We start from the raw sequence: 17,520 nt of genomic DNA on the forward strand, positions 1-17,520 counted from the left end.
ATGGATGAAAAATAGCCTCTGGCTAAGCCAGTACAATACATGAAAAAGAAGCCAATATGAAATGATTCGAGCTTTGTGACATGGTGCATTATCCTGCTGAAAGTAGCCATCAGAGGATGGGGCCATGGTGGACATAAAGGGATGGACATGGTCAGAAACAATGCTCAGGTATAGGAAACGATGCCCAATTGGCAATAAGGGGCCTAAAGTGTGCCAAGAAAACATCCCCCACACCATTACACCACCACCACCAGCTGAACAGTGGTAACAAGGCATGATGGATCCATGTTCTCATTCTGTTTACGCCAAATTCTGACTCTACCATCTGAATGTCTCAACAGAAATCGAGACTCATCAGACCAGGCAACATTTTTCCAGTCTTCAACTGTCCAATTTTGGTGAGCTCTTGCAAATTGTAGCCTCTTTTTCCTATTTGCAGTGGAGATGAGTGGTACCCGGTGGGGTCTTCTGCTGTTGTAGCCCATCCGCCTCAAGGTTGAGCGTGTTGTGGCTTCACAAATGCTTTGCTGCATACCTCGGTTGTAACGAGTGGTTATTTCAGTCAAAGTTGCTCTTCTATCAGCTTGAATCAGTCGGCCCATTCTCCTCTGACCTCTAGCATCAACAAGGCATTTTCGCCCACAGGACTGCCGCATACTGGACGTTTTTCCCTTTTCACACCATTCTTTGTAAACCCTAGAAATGGTTGTGTGTGAAAATCCCAGTAACTGGGCAAATTGTGAAATACTCAGACCGGCCCGTCTGGCACCAACAACCATGCCACACTCAAAAGGACTTAAATCACCTTTCTACCCCATCCTGACATTCAGTTTGGAGTTCAGGAGATTGTCTTGACCAGGACCACACCCCTAAATGCATTCAAGCAACTGCCATGTGATTGGTTGATTAGATAATTGCATAGATAATTAGATAATTGAGAAATTGAACAGGTGTTCCTAATAATCCTTTAGCTGAGTGTATAATATATATAATATAATATAATATAATACAATATCGTATAATATAAATAATTATACTAGCATATATAGGCTATTTTGGAACAAGTCTACATAATTTCAAAATCAACCAGTTCTGAATTAACTAAATCAAGTCTGTCTCAAAGACCTCTGATATCTAACAATTATTTTAAGAAATCCTAAAAACAAAATGTTCAAAAACAAAGCAGATTTCAGCCTCTGTCGTCACCGCGTGCTTTCACCTTCAACGGAAATGACGTGCGACGGCCTCTTCTCTCCACTCGGCTACTGTTAGCTGGCTGCTAGACGGACAAACGCCGTCTAAAAACAAACACATCTGGATCCCGTGCTTTTATTTTGGCGCTGGAGTGCGTTGGTTACCCGTCATCATGCCTATGTACCAGGTAAAGCCCGTCAGTCCCGGTAACATAAAGATTGATTTGCCGACGTGCATGTACAAGTTACCGAATGTCCACGCGCAGGGAATGAACTGCAGCGAGCACGCGCTTCAGGTAACGTAATCACATTAACGATCAATTCACCATTCAGTTGACACACACACACACACACACACACACACACCAGCACTAAATGATGAAAATGCGTATGATACACAGCTGTTGCATCAGACAGACTGATATTGCAACTCTGTCTAATCTAATACACACATGTATGATTGACAGCTGCAGTGTTTTGTGCTCTGGAATGAGAGGTTGGCCCTCCAAATTATAATTTTCTGAAATTGCACTTTCGGTTTAATTAACAACACCACACTGAGACACTTAAGGAAGGAGATGGAGCATACTAGACAATATGAGGATGAAATGGTAAATTGATCTAGCTATACTCTACCCAGTGGCATATGTTTCAATTTTGAATTTGGTGGGGATGGGGACATCAAATATAAAAATATATTTTAAGTTTTGATCGAAATTATTGCTAGGGATATATCAGTATCACTGAATATTGGTAGGGACACGACCCTAGTAAATTCTACGTCCCTGACTCTACCAGTCAAAAGTTTTGGATTGGTAAGATTTTTAATGTTTTTAAAAGAAGTCTCTTCTGCTCAACTAGCTGCATTTTTTTTAATATAGATAAAAAAGAACAGCAATATTGTGAAATATTATTGCATTTTAAAACAGCTGTTTTATATGTTAATATATAGTAAAGTGTAATTTATTCCTGTGATCAAAGCTGATTTGATGCTTAAAGAGAGAGTTCACTTTGAAAAAAAAATGTTTGGTATGTTTTAGCTTTTCTCTAGGGCATTCAATGCAGGTCTATGGTCACCACCTCAAAGAGCATGCACAGAGAAGTCCAAATTAAAAATGATTTAATGACTCGTAAATAAACTTTGATGGCCTAAGACACGAAACGAGTATAAACACTGTTCGTTTTCTCACACAAACCGCTCGTTTCGTGTCTCAGGCCATCAATGTGTACTTACATTTATGAGTCATTAAATCATGTTTAATTTGGACTTCTCTGTGCATGCTCTTTGAGGTGGTGACCATAGAGCTGCATTATATGACTGACAGACAAGAATGGATTTACCTAAAAATATCAAATTGAAGGTACTGTGGAAACAAAGACACCTACATCTTGGATGCCCTTGAGGTAAGCTAAAACATACCAAAAATTAATTTCAAAGTGAACTACCCCTTTAAGAAACATTATTATCAATATTGAAAGCAGTTATTTATTTACATTTTTTAATTTCAGGATTATTTGATGATTAGAAATTTCAAAAGAACAGCATTTATCTGAAAAACAAAGCTTTTATATCATAAACACTACCGTTCAAAAGTTTGAGAGTCAGGAAGAATTTTTATTTTATTTCTTGGGGGGAAAGAAATAAAAGAAATCAGTATTTTAATTAATCAAGGATGAATTAATTGATCAAACGTTATAGTAAAGACAGTGTTACAAATATTATATTTCAAATATGCTGTTCTTTTGAACTTTCTATTCATCAAAGAATCCCGAAAAAAAAAATAAAAAAATAAACATTGCACACAACTCTGTTTTCAGCATTGATGATAATAATAATGAATGTTTTTGAGCATCAAATCCACATATTAGAGTGATTTCTGATGGATCATGTGACACTGACAAGACTGGAGTAATGATGCTGAAAATTCAGCTTTGATCACAGGAATAAATTACATTATAAAATATATTAAAATAGAAAACATTTATTTGAAATGGTCATAAATAATATATAACAATATTACAGTTTTTTTGTATTTTACTCAAATAAATTCAGCCTTGGTGAGCAGAAGAGACTTCTTTTAAAAAACATTAAAAAACGTACTGATCCAAAACTTTTGATTGGTAGTGTATATATGTTAGGATCCATTTGCACTTGCTTTAATGCAGCCAAATGTTGTTTTGTAGTGCGTAATAGTATATTTGAGAGGGGATCAATGTAAACCATCTCTCCTCGTGTATGTATTTCAGAATGGGGAGGTGGATCCGGCTGTGAAGGCGCTGGAGGACCGTCAGGATGAAATCCTGAGGAGACTGTATGAGCTCAAAGCGACAGTGGACGGGCTCACGAAGACCGTGACCACTCCTGATGCGGACCTGGACGCCACCACACTCTCTCACGCACCTGTCGAGTCTGTGTTCAGAGGAACTGCTGATCTTGACTCCCTACTTGGCAAGGTCAGCCTTACATGCGCCATTAGGCATTTTTTTATTATTTACCTTAAAGGGATAGTTCCCCCAAAAATGAAAATTAGCCTATGATTTATTCATCCTCAAGTCATCCTAGGTGCATAGGACATTCTTCTATTAGACGAATACAATCAGAGTTATATTAAAAAATGTCCTGGCCCTTCCAAGCTTTATAATGGCCGTTTCTGTTTTGAAGTCCATAAAAGTGCATCTATCCATTATAAAGTGCATCTACCATGATAAAAGTGCGTCCATCCATGATAACAGTGCATCCATCCATCCATCCATCATAAAAGTGCATCTATCTATGATAAATGTGCATCTATCCATCATAAAAGTGCATCTGTCCATTATAAAAGTCTATCTGTCCATCATAAAAGTGCATCTATCCAACATAAAAGTGCATCTATCTATGATAAATGTGCATCTATCCATCCTAAAAATGCTTCTATCGATGATAAAAGTGCATCTATCCATCCTAAAAGTGCATTTATCCATCCTAAAAGTGCATCTATCCATGATAAAAGTGCATCTATCCATGATAAAAGTGCATCTATCCATCCTAAAAGTGCTTCTATCGATGATAAAAGTGCATCTATCCATCCTAAAAGTGCATCCTAAAAGTGCATCTATCCATCCTAAAAGTGCATCTATCCATCCTAAAAGTACATCTATATATGATAAAAGTCCATCTATCCATGATAAAAGTACATCTATACATGATAAAAGTCCCTCTCTCTATGATAAAAGTGCATCTATCCATGATAAAAGTCCCTATCTCTATGATAAAAGTGCATCTATGCATGATAAAAGTGAATCTATCATGATAAAAGTGCATCTATCCATGATAAAAGTCCCTCTCTCTATGATAAAAGTGCATCTATCCATGATAAAAGTCAATCTATAAAAGTGCTTCTATCGATGATAAAAGTCCCTCTCTCTATGATAAAAGTGCATCTATCCACCATAAAAGTGCATCTATCCATGATAAAAGTGCATCTATCCACCAAAAAAGTGCATCTATCCATGATAAAAGTGCATCTATCTATGATAAAAGTGCATCTATCATGATAAAAGTGCATCTATCCATCTTAAAAGTCCATCTATCCATCATAAAAGTCCATCTATCCATCATAAAAGTGTATCTATCCATCATAAAAGTCCATCTATATATGATAAAAGTGCATCTATCCATCTTAAAAGTGCATCTATCCATCTTAAAAGTGCATCTATCCATCTTAAAAGTGCATCGATCCATCATAAAAGTCCATCTATCCATCATAAAAGTGCATCTATCCATCATTAAAGTGCATCTATCCATCATTAAAGTGCATCTATCCATCATAAAAGTCCATCTATCCATCATAAAAGTCAATCTATATATGATAAAAGTGCATCTATCCATCATAAAAGTGCATCTATCCATCATAAAAGTGCATCTCTCCATGATAAAAGTGCATCTCTCCATGATAAAAGTGCATCTATCCATTATAAAAGTGCATCTCTCCATGATAAAAGTGCATCTCTCCATGATAAAAGTGCATCTCTCCATGATAAAAGTGCATCTCTCCATGATAAGTGCTCCATACAGATGGGGGTTAATAAAGGCCTTCTGTAGCGAAGCGATGCGATTGTTTAAGAAAAATATCCATATTTAAAACTTCATCGACTAAAATAACTAGCTTCCGCCAGACGGCCGTACGCAAGTCGACTTACGCCAAAAGAGTAACACTTGAACTTTTATGGACTTCAAAACACAAACAGCCATTCACTGCCATTACACAGCTTGGAAGAGCCAGGACATTTTGTTAAGTTACATTTGGATGGTTCAAACCGATGTTTTCCTCAAGCATGCCTAAACACGCCAGTCTAAACATGCCAATCCAGTTAACCCGGTTGTGTTTGTTTGCTACACTTGTATTAAATGTGCGATTGATTCTGTAGTTAATGTTAATGAAAATCCTGTGACAAACGAGTGATACGTTTACATTTAGAGTCGGTTTTAAATAGATTGACATTTTATAAGTATTGAAGCGTGCAGAACTGACCCGTTCCTCGCTGTCCCGCAGGATCTGGGCGCGCTGAGGGACATCGTGATCAACGCCCACCCGGCCCGTCCTCCTCTGTCGCTGCTGGTGCTTCACGGTCTGCTGTGCCAGCGGTACCAGGTGCTGTCCAGTGTGCACCTGCACTCCTCCGTGCCCAGCGTCCCGCCGCCGCTCATGTCCTGCCTGGGCCCGCGACACACAGACAGCTACGCACGCCAGCGCTTCCAGCTGGGCTTCACTCTCATATGGAAAGATGGTGAGAGCGTTACATAAGAGATGTCACTGACACATTGAAGGCAAAAAGAATCGTTTTGAAAGTGTGCTTGCCGGTGTCCGGTGTGATGAACTTTTCAGCATTAAATTTCATGGGGCATCTCGAAGGCACCGTCCTACATATTACAGTGGGTTTCCATCATGTGTTTCTTCTGGAAGTGAAAATCTCATTCATTTAGACTGACTTGCTGTCATGGAAACCTACTGTCGGTGTGATTTCGATTTAATAATAATAAAAAAAGTACAATACAAGTCAAAGGTTTGGGAGGGTTAATGTTTTTGACAGAAGTCCCTAACGTTCACCAAGGACAAAAACACTACAATACTGTGAAATATTGCTCTTTACATTTAAGGTCTCATTTGTTATTTAAAGGGATAGTTCACTTTGAAATTAATTTTTTATGTTTTACTTTACCTCAAGGGCATCCAAGATGTAGGTGTCTTTGTTTCCACAGTATTTTCAATTTTTATATTTTTCGGTCAATCCGTTCTTGTCTGTCAGTAATATAATGGAGGTCTATGGTCACCACCTCAAAGAGCATGCACAGAGAACTCCAAATTAAACATGATTTAATGACTCGTAAATGTAAGTACACATTGATGGCCTAAGACACGAAACGAGCGGTTTGTGTGAGAAAACGAACAGTATTTATATCGTTTTTACATCTTGTAACCACAGCCACGTCCAAGTGATCTGAGGGCCAAGGCGGCTCTGTGGTTACAAGAGGTAAAAACGATATAAATACTGTTCGTTTTCTCACACAAACCGCTCGTTTCGTGTCTTAGTCCATCAATGTGTACTTACATTTACGAGTCATTAAATCATGTTTAATTTGGACTTCTCTGTGCATGCTCTTTGAGGTGGTGACCATAGACCTCCATTATATGACTGACAGACAAACGGTTTGACTTAAAAATATCAAAATTGAAACTACTGCGGAAACAAAGACACCTACATCTTGGATGCCCTTGAGGTAAGATAAAACATACCAAAAATTGATGTCAAAGTGAACTATCCCTTTAATTACCATTACCCAGTACGTGTTTGACTAAGTCTACGTCACCTTAAAATAAAGTGTAACCAAAAATGATATTTGCTTACTTGTATATTACCCATAAGCTGGATAAAATGTTGGTTAATCGTTGTGTGGTTTCAGTGTCGAAGCTGCAGATGAAGTTCAGCACACAGAACATGTGCCCGATCGAGGGCGAGGCCAACGTGGCGCGCTTCCTCTTCCGTCTTTTGGGCGCCGAGCCCCAGGACCCGGTTTCCGCCACACAGATGGACAGCTGGATCGACACGGCGGTGTTCCAGCTGGCCGAGGGGGGCAACAAGGAGCGGGCGGCCGTGCTGAGGGCACTAAACGGGGCTTTGGGACGCTTTCCGTGGCTCCTGGGCGAGAGGTTCTCCCTGGCCGACGTGGTGTGCGCCTGCTGCGTCCTGCAGACCGGCGAGAGCGGCTCGGCTCCCGCTAACGTACAGCGCTGGCTCAAGTCCTGCCAGAACCTGGGCCACTTCAACTGCGTGTATCCGTTACTGCAGTGAGCGAGAGATCAGTGAGGTCCAAACGAGGAACGCCACTGTCAATCATGTCATGAGGAAAAGAAAAAAAGGGAAGTGAAATGTGACATCATCAATAACCAAACGTAAATGAACACTTCCATCCGAGAGGCTGGTGTGTCCTGAGCTCAGGGTCTGTAGGATGACGTGTGGTAATGATGTCATGTTGAGTGGATCTGGATCTGATCCCAGGCCTGGTCAAACACTCTGTACTGTAAAACTCCCTCCCGCCTTGTGCCTAATAAACCGCTTTAAAGATAGTGTGTGTTTCTGTTGCGTGTTGTGTGAAAGGGAGCGTTTTAAATGGCAGGTATGCGATCAAACCTGTTAAACCTTTTTACTACGGGTCGGTGTTTATGGATTGATTTCTTTCTTTTTTATATTGAACACAGCCGTATGTGAAGTAGAACGATTGCTGTCATGTTTCTCTGAGAATTAGTGGCAGTTTCATTAATGTTTCTATTTATGGTGTTCTTTATAAGCAAAATACACTCTTTGGTAGGGTTGGGTATCGTTCGAATTTGAATGATTCTGATTCCAATTCCGATTCCTTGTTTCGATTCCGGTTCCTAACGATTCTCGATTCCGATTCTTTTAAGACGCAGGGTCAAAAAAGTTTATCTAACCTTGCTAAACAAACGGCCTTTCTGAAGGAAATACTCCTGTCACAAATACTCCTTTTGTCACAAATTTAGCATTTTGCCGAGATTTCGATATTTTTAGAAAAGTGAAGCCACACTTTGGACCACCGACGTAAGCTACTCATGTTCGACTCGCGCGGTTATGCCAACACTTCCGGTAGACGCTTCTTCTTTGGTGTTGTTCAGCGGTTTCTTCTTCCGCTCGGCGGATTGTGAATATCGAAACTAGGAATCGAAATTGTAACTTTTGAACGATTCTGGGGAAAAATGAAAAGTTAGTCCCGGTTCCAATCGATACTCGATTCTCGATACCCAACCCTACTCTTTGGGCTAAGCAAGATTTTTTTTTTTTTTTATAAAAAGGATTGACAATTTTATTTAGCAAGGACATCAACCATAAGTGACAGTAAAGGCATTAAACAGTTTCTAAAGTTGTATTTCAAATAAATGTTGTTGTTTTTTTCACCGATTTCCACACAACTAAGCAGCACAACTGTTTTCAACACTGATAATAATCAGAAATGTTTCATAAGAATGCCATCATCATATCAGAGTGATTTCTGAAGGGTCATGTGACACTGAAGACTGGAGTGATGATGCTGAAAATGCAGCTTTAATCACTGGAACAAATGACATTTTACAATCTATTCAAATGCAAAACAGTTATTTAAAATTGTCATGTTTCACAATATAATGCACCAACTTTTGTCTGATAGTGTAGCTTTCAGATGTGGTAACGTCAATTGATTAGGCAAAACCGGTAGTAAAATATATATGTGTGTGTGATTGGTATTTGAAATAATTGTCAAAACGGCTATATGATGTATTATAACCAGAACGGCCCAATCAAAGAGCCTGCAATACTTCATGTAACCTGTGGATGGCAGTGAAATACTCAACTCAATCCAGCCGTCAGTTTCCCTTCAGGCATAATAATTGTAATTTCACAGCTCTCAGATCTTTCCTCCACTCACAGAGGAAAATATTCACACATTATACAAATCAAATTACACGTTATCAATGCGAGAGGTTTAAAAATATGATGTATGATTGGGCTCCTGAATCGACATCTCTACATACTTGAACCCAGACTATACAACCACATACTTTCGGGTTGATAAGAATAATAAATCCCTAAGCACAATATGCTGGTTGGTTGATATTAAAGTTGATCCAGGAACTTGCCATGTGTCGTACAGAATGACCCTGGCCTTTACAGCAGATAATAACAAAACAAAAAACGTTAAACATTATTTTCTCCATACAGACCTGTTACATTTTAGTTGTAAAATCCCGTTCTCCCCTTAAAGTCGGCATGAAACGAAGTTACAATCGTCTTTTCTTCCCTATCAGAGTGAAACGGCTTCTCGGACGAGAACAGATGTAGGGCGTGGCTTGATTTTGTTCACGTGGTTTTGATTGGATGGTTGGATGAAGGTGTGCTTCGCTATTGGATGATCTCATGTGAGTGACAGGTTCCCCTGCTCTCGCGCCAGTAAACAGAAGAGAAGAGCTGCAAGAGGGAGGGGAAGTTCATGGTGATTTTAATATAGGAATATTTGTTTCTTTGGCGTTTAGGCTACAAGCTAAAGAGGTTAAAGATTCCAGGATGCCTAGAGTCAATATAGCTGAATTTTAATCTTCTCTTTCGTGTTGAGAAAATACCTACAGTAGCTTTAGGGAAACACTTTGTAAGGGTATGTTTCTTTCTTTCTGACAAAAAATAAAATATAAAAAAGTGTTATAAGCAATAATTGCAATATGTCTGAAAGGAGCGGAATGAAGCAGCTTGTTATATTTCCCACCCCATATTCTATTCTATTCTGTTCTGTTCTATTCTATTCTATTTTTCCAAGAAAATTCTAGAGCTTCAACTAACACTGTTTAATGGGGTAGTTCAATTTGAAATTCAGTTTTGATTAGCTTACCTAAGGGCATCCAAGGTGTAGGTTGCTGTGTCCGAAATCACCTACTCACTCACTATATAGTGGACTATATAGTGAGCTCGCCATTTTGTAGGGCTGTCCGAATGTATAGTGATGATTATTATACCCTATAGTCCACTCAATATATCCCAGAATGCATTTTGAAAAGTAGCCTACAACCGATGGTCACTAACCCAAGCCCTACATACCATCATGCATTGCTGATCATAAAAGTTATAATCATGTGGAGTAGCGCATTATAACAGAAACGGCCAGAAATGACTTTTAGTTTTTAAATTTTGGAGAAATAAGCTCAATATAATGTGTATTTATTTAAAAAAATCTTTTTAGCCCAGAGCCGGCTCGGCACCAGCTGACAGATGATGTGGGCTAATCAACGGCGCCGAGAGACGATCGAGTAGTGTCTGAAAGTGGTGTTTCTATAATGCTGGTGAGCTCACTATTATAGTGCTCTACTCCCTACTGCTCTACATAGAGGGTAGGGAGTAGTGGTTTGAGTGGAGATTTCGGACACAGCAGGTGTCTTTGTTTCGAATCGTTGTAATGAATCTTTTTCCGAGTCAATTTGTTCATTTTGTTCGTTGAATGAACGAAATGACTCGAAAAAAGATTCGTTCATTTTGATGAACGAGTTCGAACAGGAGAGTCACGAACGCGCATCACAGAACAGAGCAAGGCGAGCATTTGAGCTTATAAAACTTAAATTTATTTATTTATTTTTTAAATGACTGATCGTTTCGCTTAATGAGACCCTTATTAATCATCTGGAATTTTTTGTACTGAAACTCTCATTTGGACCTTGAACCGTTTGGTTCTCAATTAAGTCCATTACATGGAGAAAAATGCTGGAATGTTTTCATCAAAAACCTTAATTTCTCTTCGACTGAAGAAAGAATGACATGGACATCTTGGATGACATGGGGGTGAGTAAATTATCAGCAAAAGTTTTTTTTAAAAGTGAACTACTCCTTTAAGAGAATGTGTCCTTATTCTGTAAAATTCCAAATTCTGGAAACCATCAACCATTTTGCAACTTTACATGAAAAATCTGTCAACAAGCCACTTTTTGATCCATTGTTTAAATAATTATATATAATATGTAGGCTATGAATGATTACATGACTGCAATATTTTTGTAGCATAGCTAAAATTGTAACACAATATAACATATGAAGAGTTCAGATGCAAAAGCCTCTAAATGCCATTTGAAATTTTCTTCTTTAATGATGATTTTTATCAAACTTTAAGTTCAGTAATTTCACTTAAATAACAATTAATAGGTAATTATCATTGCCATTTAAGTGAAATTACTGAACTTAAATATACAAGTTTGATAAAAATCATCATTAAAGAAGAAAATTTCAAATGGCACTTAGAGGCTTTTGCATCTGAACTCTTCATATAATCTCGATTTTAACATTTCTTTTACTGATCAGCACCATAATAACAAAACATTATTAAATTAGATTGAACTTTGTCCTTGTGCAGAGCACAGTATAAAGCCAATGAAATATATTTTTGTTGCATAGCAACGGTCTGTATTGTCAGAGACAGTAAGATATCCACTTAAATAACATTTTGATGAAATATGTTCATATTTAGCCTAATACAGCAGATACAAAAGTGTTCGAGCTCGTTTTGGACACTCGTTGCATTATTTTGTTATGCTCGCAGTGACGTTCAATGACTGTGCCAAACCGTTTTAGAGGCTGTATGTTTTATGTATTTACACTGCTGTACAAAAGTTTGAGATTAAAAGTGCGTTTACACAACAACGATGTAGCCAAAAACTATTTTTTGGATCCGTGAAAACGATTTAAAACGCTGTATTATTCGTGCCGGGCCACTGGGTGACGATAATGTCACGTTTGTAAAGAAACACCGGTCACGCGCCTGTACGTAAAAACACATGGCGTCATCACAAACTCGCGGTTTTGTCGTTTCAACGAGGAACAAAACTTGCGTTTTCAGAGCCTCAAAACGCCTTGTAGTGTAAATAAATGGCCAACACGCTTACAGTAATATAGCTGCTTTCAATGTATTTTTGATCAAATAAATGCACACTTAGTGAGAGCAGAGACATCTTTCAAAGACTTTTCAAAGACAGTTGTGTAGCCTACACCAGTTTTTGTGACAGCTAACATTCTGTAAAAGGCTGGCTGTCAGATCTAACCTTCATACACAGTCAAGGAGAAATATGCTTCTTTTTCGAAAACAGTGCTGTGTAAAGGTCAGAGTCCGTGACCGGCTGGTCAGACCTTCTCCTCTCAGAGCATCATGCTCAACCTGCAGTTTTAATTGGTGTTAACATCACATTTCCTGGCTTGTTTCTCACCCACCGCTCTTCGGTTACCACAGTCACAAGCTGGCAACATAATCTCGAGTGCTTTCATTTACACGGCATACATCAGCATAAAGCTGTGAAGACACGTGGGGTTTGTCTGTGGCTATATGCTGTGTTCAGGCAATGACATTTCACAAGAGTTTGTGTTGTCACTCATCTATTCATTCGAATGATTATTACTATTGCTTGTACTTGGCTTTGGACAATTTTTATTAGTATTAAACTACAATGTGTAACTCTTCCCACACCGTTTGTTATACACACACGAATGACAGCTCAAATGTTGAGTTCTACTCATTTTGAGTAGAAGTGTGCTATTGCTTTTCTAAGTGATCACAACCAAAATATTTGGTTACACTTTATTTCAATAGTCCACTTTAGACATTCTACTAACTAGAAGTAACTTTGTCAATTAGCAGTGATTGGAGTATTGGTAGACTCTTAGGTTAAGGTTAGGTGTTTTAGGATGTCTAAAGTGGACTATCGTAATAAAGTTTCAGCACATACTCCCGTGGACTTACACGTGTGTCATATCTAGAAAAAAGTAGAGCATAGAGACTTGGGGATGGGCCCCTTTTGTTGTTGTTGTTGTTGTTGTTGATTTGGGCCAGTGAGCAATTGCTTAGCAACCACCAGAACACCTTAGCAACTGTGTATCAACTTGCTAAATACCATGCACCACCCCTTAACAATTCCCTGGGACCCTGGCTATCACAAACATCACCTTCACACAATAACCCTCTGGTTGTCAGTTGTGTATGGGCTGGCGCAAATCTAGTATTATATTATATAATATTAAATATATTATTCATTTTCCAAACTGCTTGTCCTATGTAAGGTTGCAGAGGAGCCTATTATTCTATTCTATTCTATTTTATTCTATTCTATTCTATTCTATTCTATTCCACATACATTTTCCAAACCACTTTTCTTATATAAGGTTGCAGAGACCTTCTATTCTATTCTATTCTATTCTATTCTATTCTATTCTATTCTATTCTATTCTATTCTATTCTATTCTATTCTCCAAACCACTTGTCCTATGTACGGTTGTATTCTGTTCTATTCTAATCTACATCCATTTTCCAAACCACTTTTCTTATATAAGGTTGCAGAGACCTTCTATTCTATTCTATTCTATTCTATTCTATTCTATTCTATTCTATTCTATTCTCCAAACCACTTGTCCCATGTACGGTTGTATTCTGTTCTATTCTAATCTACATCCATTTCCCAAACCGCTTGTCATATGTAAGGTTCCAGAGATGCTGGAGCTTATCATTATTCTATTCTATTCTATTCTATTCTATTCTATTCTATTCTATTCTATTCTATTCTATTCTGCTCTATTCTATTCTCCATTTTCTAAACCACTTGTCCTATGTAAGGTTGCAGAGATGTTGGAGCCTAGTATTACTCTATTTTATACTATATTCTATTCTATTCTCCGTTTTCCAAACCACTTGTCCTATGTAAGTTTGCAGAGTTGCTGGAGCCTATTATTACTCTATTTTATTCTATATTCTATTCTATTCTATTCTATTCTCCATTTTCCAAACTGTTTGTCCTATGTAAGGTTGCAGAGATGTTGGAGCCTATTATTATTCTATTTTATACTATATTCTATTCTATTTTATTCTATTCTTTTCTATTCTATTCTATTCCAAACTGCTTGTCCTATGTAAGGTTGCAGAGATGTCAGAGCCTATTATTATTCTATTCTATTCTATTCTATTCTCCATTTTCCAAACTGCTTGTCCTATGTAAGATTGCAGAGATGATGGAGCCTATTATTATTCTATTTTCTATTCTATTCTATTCTATTCTCCATTTTCCAAACTGATTGTCCTATGTAAGGTTGCAGAGATGTTGGAGCCTATTCTATTCTATTCTATTCTATTCTATTCTATTCTACATCCATTTTCCAAACCACTTGTCCTGGTTGCGGAGATGCTGGAGACTATTCTATTCTATTCTCCATTTTCCAAACTGCTTGTCCAATGTAAGGTTGCAGAGAAGCTGGAGCCTATTATTCTATTCTATTCTACTCTATTCTGTTCGGTCCTATTCTATTCTATTCTATTCTATTCTATTCTTCTATTCAATGGAAGTTTGCAGAGGTGATGGAACCTATTCTATTCTAATCTATTGTATTGTATTGGATTGTATTCTGTTCTATTCTATTCTACATCCATTTTCCAAACCACTTGTCATATGTAAGGTTGCAGAGATGCTGGTACCTCTTCTATTCTATTGTATTCTATTCTACATCCATATTCTACTCTATTCTATTCTATATTCCAGCTATTGATTAGACAGTAGATTAGATTGATTAGATTGTTCTAATCAATTAAGTGATTCTACATCGAAGAGTATAAAAACTCAATGGTATTCAGAAACATCATGTAAACCTATTTTTGAATGTATTTTTCTCTGTGTTGAACAGAGTGTTGGGAAGCCGCTCGCTGTGAATAGATCCTTTCCATTTGCTTCCTATTAATGAAGGCCTGTGTTCATCTCGACCAACTCAATCAGTGTGTCTGCATTCAGCGTGCTCTGAGTGCTCAGCCACATTCTCCATCGAACCACTGGGCTGATCACACACTCATCCGGGGGTCCTGCTCATTCTATCCACCTGAACTATTCTTATTAGACTATAAATAACAAAAAAAGACTACAGCAAAGCCGCACCTCTGTGTCTATATTCTGATGGGTTCCCTGAGAAACATTCATATTGCTAATGGATTTAATGGCTTCCATGTTCAATAGTGCAATTTTTGTGTAAAGCGTGTTAAGCTAACAAACAACCATTCGTTGACGTAATGTCTGTTTCCCAGGAGAGAATGATTAATTGTTTTGCTCTGAGGGTCTGGCTGGACTAGATTGAAGGAGAACAGATTTATCAGGTACTTGACGCAAACTCAGTAAACAATCGCTTTTTAATGTCTCCCAATAAGAATCTATTGGATTTTTCAGAGCTCAGAAGATTCAGAGGACAGTTTCATCAGAGCATGTTGCTGCTGGACAATGGTTATTATTGGTTTGCTTCTATGATGGTAAACCACTAATCAAATAAGAACCATGGCATGTGTAACATGTACTATATAATTCTTGGGAATACTTTAGAGAACCATGTAAATAGCTCATAACTATAGAACACATTCAGTACCACGGTTTCTGTTAAAGTACCATGGTATCACAACATGAAGCCATCACTGCGATACTGGTAACAGTTTTAGTGGTGTAATCTGTAATCAGTCACACATTTCAGAAATAATCAACTTAACACTGTGTAAAAACACAATATATTTCAGGCCCAATAGATATCTGTGTCTGATGTTTATATAACACTAATAGTTAATGTTCTAACTGTACTCTAGTAACTACTGAAACCATCCATCAATCCATTTTTCAAAATGTTTGTCTTGGATGATGAAATCATATTTGGTATGAAAACTCCTTTGCCACACTCATCAATATCAGGAAATACAATATATTATTATTAGCAAATATTATACTATACTTTTAAAATAAATGCATTGGATTATTTCTTAAATTGATTCTTTGGCAAATATTAGTTAATATAATTGGATCTCTCTCCTATTATACTATATTAATTCTATTCTATTCTCTATTCTCCATCAATTTTACAAACCGCCTGTCCTATGCAGGTTTGCAGGGATGCTCCAAGTATATTATACAATATGAATTCTATTCTATTTTATTGTATTCTGTTCTGAGACACATTCTTCATCGATGTAATGGGCTGATCACACACTCATATGGGGGACCTGCTTATTTTTCTATTCTATTCTATTCTATTCTATTCTATTCTATTCTATTCTATTCTATTCTCCATCAATAGATTCTGGAGTCTATAATACAATATTATTTCAATTCTGCTGCCTGTTTGCAGGGATGCTAAAGCTTATGCTTGAGCATATCCTATTCTATTCTATCTGCCTAGGGTTGCAGGGATGCTGGAGCTTATTACCAGATTATTCTATCTTCTTTTCAATTTTATTTTATTCTATATCCTAAACCACCTGTCCTATGTAGGTTTTCAGTTTTGCCATAGCCTATTATACTATATTAATTCTATTCTATTCTATTCATTATTCTCCATCAATTTTACAAACCGCCTGTCCTATGCAGGTTTACTCCAAGCATATTATACAATATTAATTCTATTCTATTTTATTGTATTCTGTTCTGAGACACATTCTCCATCAATGTACTGGGCTGATGATCACACACTCATATGGGGGTCCTTCTCATTTTTCTATTCTATTCTATTCATTATTCTCCATCAATTTTACAAACTGCCTGTCCTATGCAGGTTTGCAGGGATGCTCCAAGCATATTATACAATATGAATTCTATTATATTTTATTGTATTCTGTTCTGAGACACATTCTCCATCAATGTACTGGGCTGATGATCACACACTCATATGGGGGACCTGCTTATTTTTTTTATTCTATTCTATTCTATTCTATTCTATTCTATTCTATTCTATTCTATTCTATTCTATTCTATTCTATTCTATTCTCCATCAATAGATTCTGGAGTCTATAGTACAATATTATTTAAATTCTGCTGCCTGTTTGCAGGGATGCTAAAGCTTATGCTTGAGCCTATCCATTCTATTCTATCCGCCTAGGGTTGCAGGGATGCTGGAGTTTATTACCAGATTATCTTCTTTTCAATTTTATTTTATTCTATATCCTAAACCGTCTGTCCTATGTAGGTTTTCAGTTTTGCCATAGCCTATTATACTATATTAATTCTATTCAATTCTATTCATTATTCTCCAACAATTTTACAAACCGCCTGTCCTATGCAGGTTTACTCCAAGCATACAATATGAATTCTATTCTATTTTATTGTATTCTGTTCTGAGACACATTCTCCATCAATGTACTGGGCTGATGATCACACACTCATATGGGGGTCCTTCTTATTTTCTATTCTATTCTATTCTATTCTATTCTATTCTATTCTATTCTATTCTATTCTCCATCAATAGATTCTGGAGCCTATAATAC

At 37.3% G+C, this 17,520-nt stretch overlaps 1 protein-coding gene across 2 annotated transcripts; it reads left to right on the forward strand.

Moving 5' to 3' along the window:
- Positions 1 to 1,221: 1,221 nt before the first annotated feature.
- Positions 1,222 to 7,801, forward strand: aimp2 (aminoacyl tRNA synthetase complex interacting multifunctional protein 2). Of its 2 annotated transcripts, none has more exons than XM_039687497.2 (4): positions 1,222 to 1,381; positions 3,441 to 3,647; positions 5,729 to 5,963; positions 7,138 to 7,801. In XM_039687497.2, exons 1-4 carry the CDS (start codon positions 1,367 to 1,369, stop codon positions 7,524 to 7,526), a joined length of 846 nt encoding a protein of 281 aa, XP_039543431.1. In that variant the 5' UTR covers positions 1,222 to 1,366; the 3' UTR covers positions 7,527 to 7,801. The 2 variants fall into 2 exon arrangements, with proteins under 2 accessions (XP_039543431.1, XP_039543430.1); XM_039687496.2 differs by having other exon boundaries at positions 1,223 to 1,489.
- Positions 7,802 to 17,520: the final 9,719 nt, after the last annotated feature.

The sequence above is a fragment of the Pimephales promelas genome, chromosome 3 (assembly GCF_988280905.1).
Source record: "Pimephales promelas chromosome 3, fPimPro1.hap1.1, whole genome shotgun sequence".
NCBI classification, from domain to species: domain Eukaryota; kingdom Metazoa; phylum Chordata; class Actinopteri; order Cypriniformes; family Leuciscidae; genus Pimephales; species Pimephales promelas.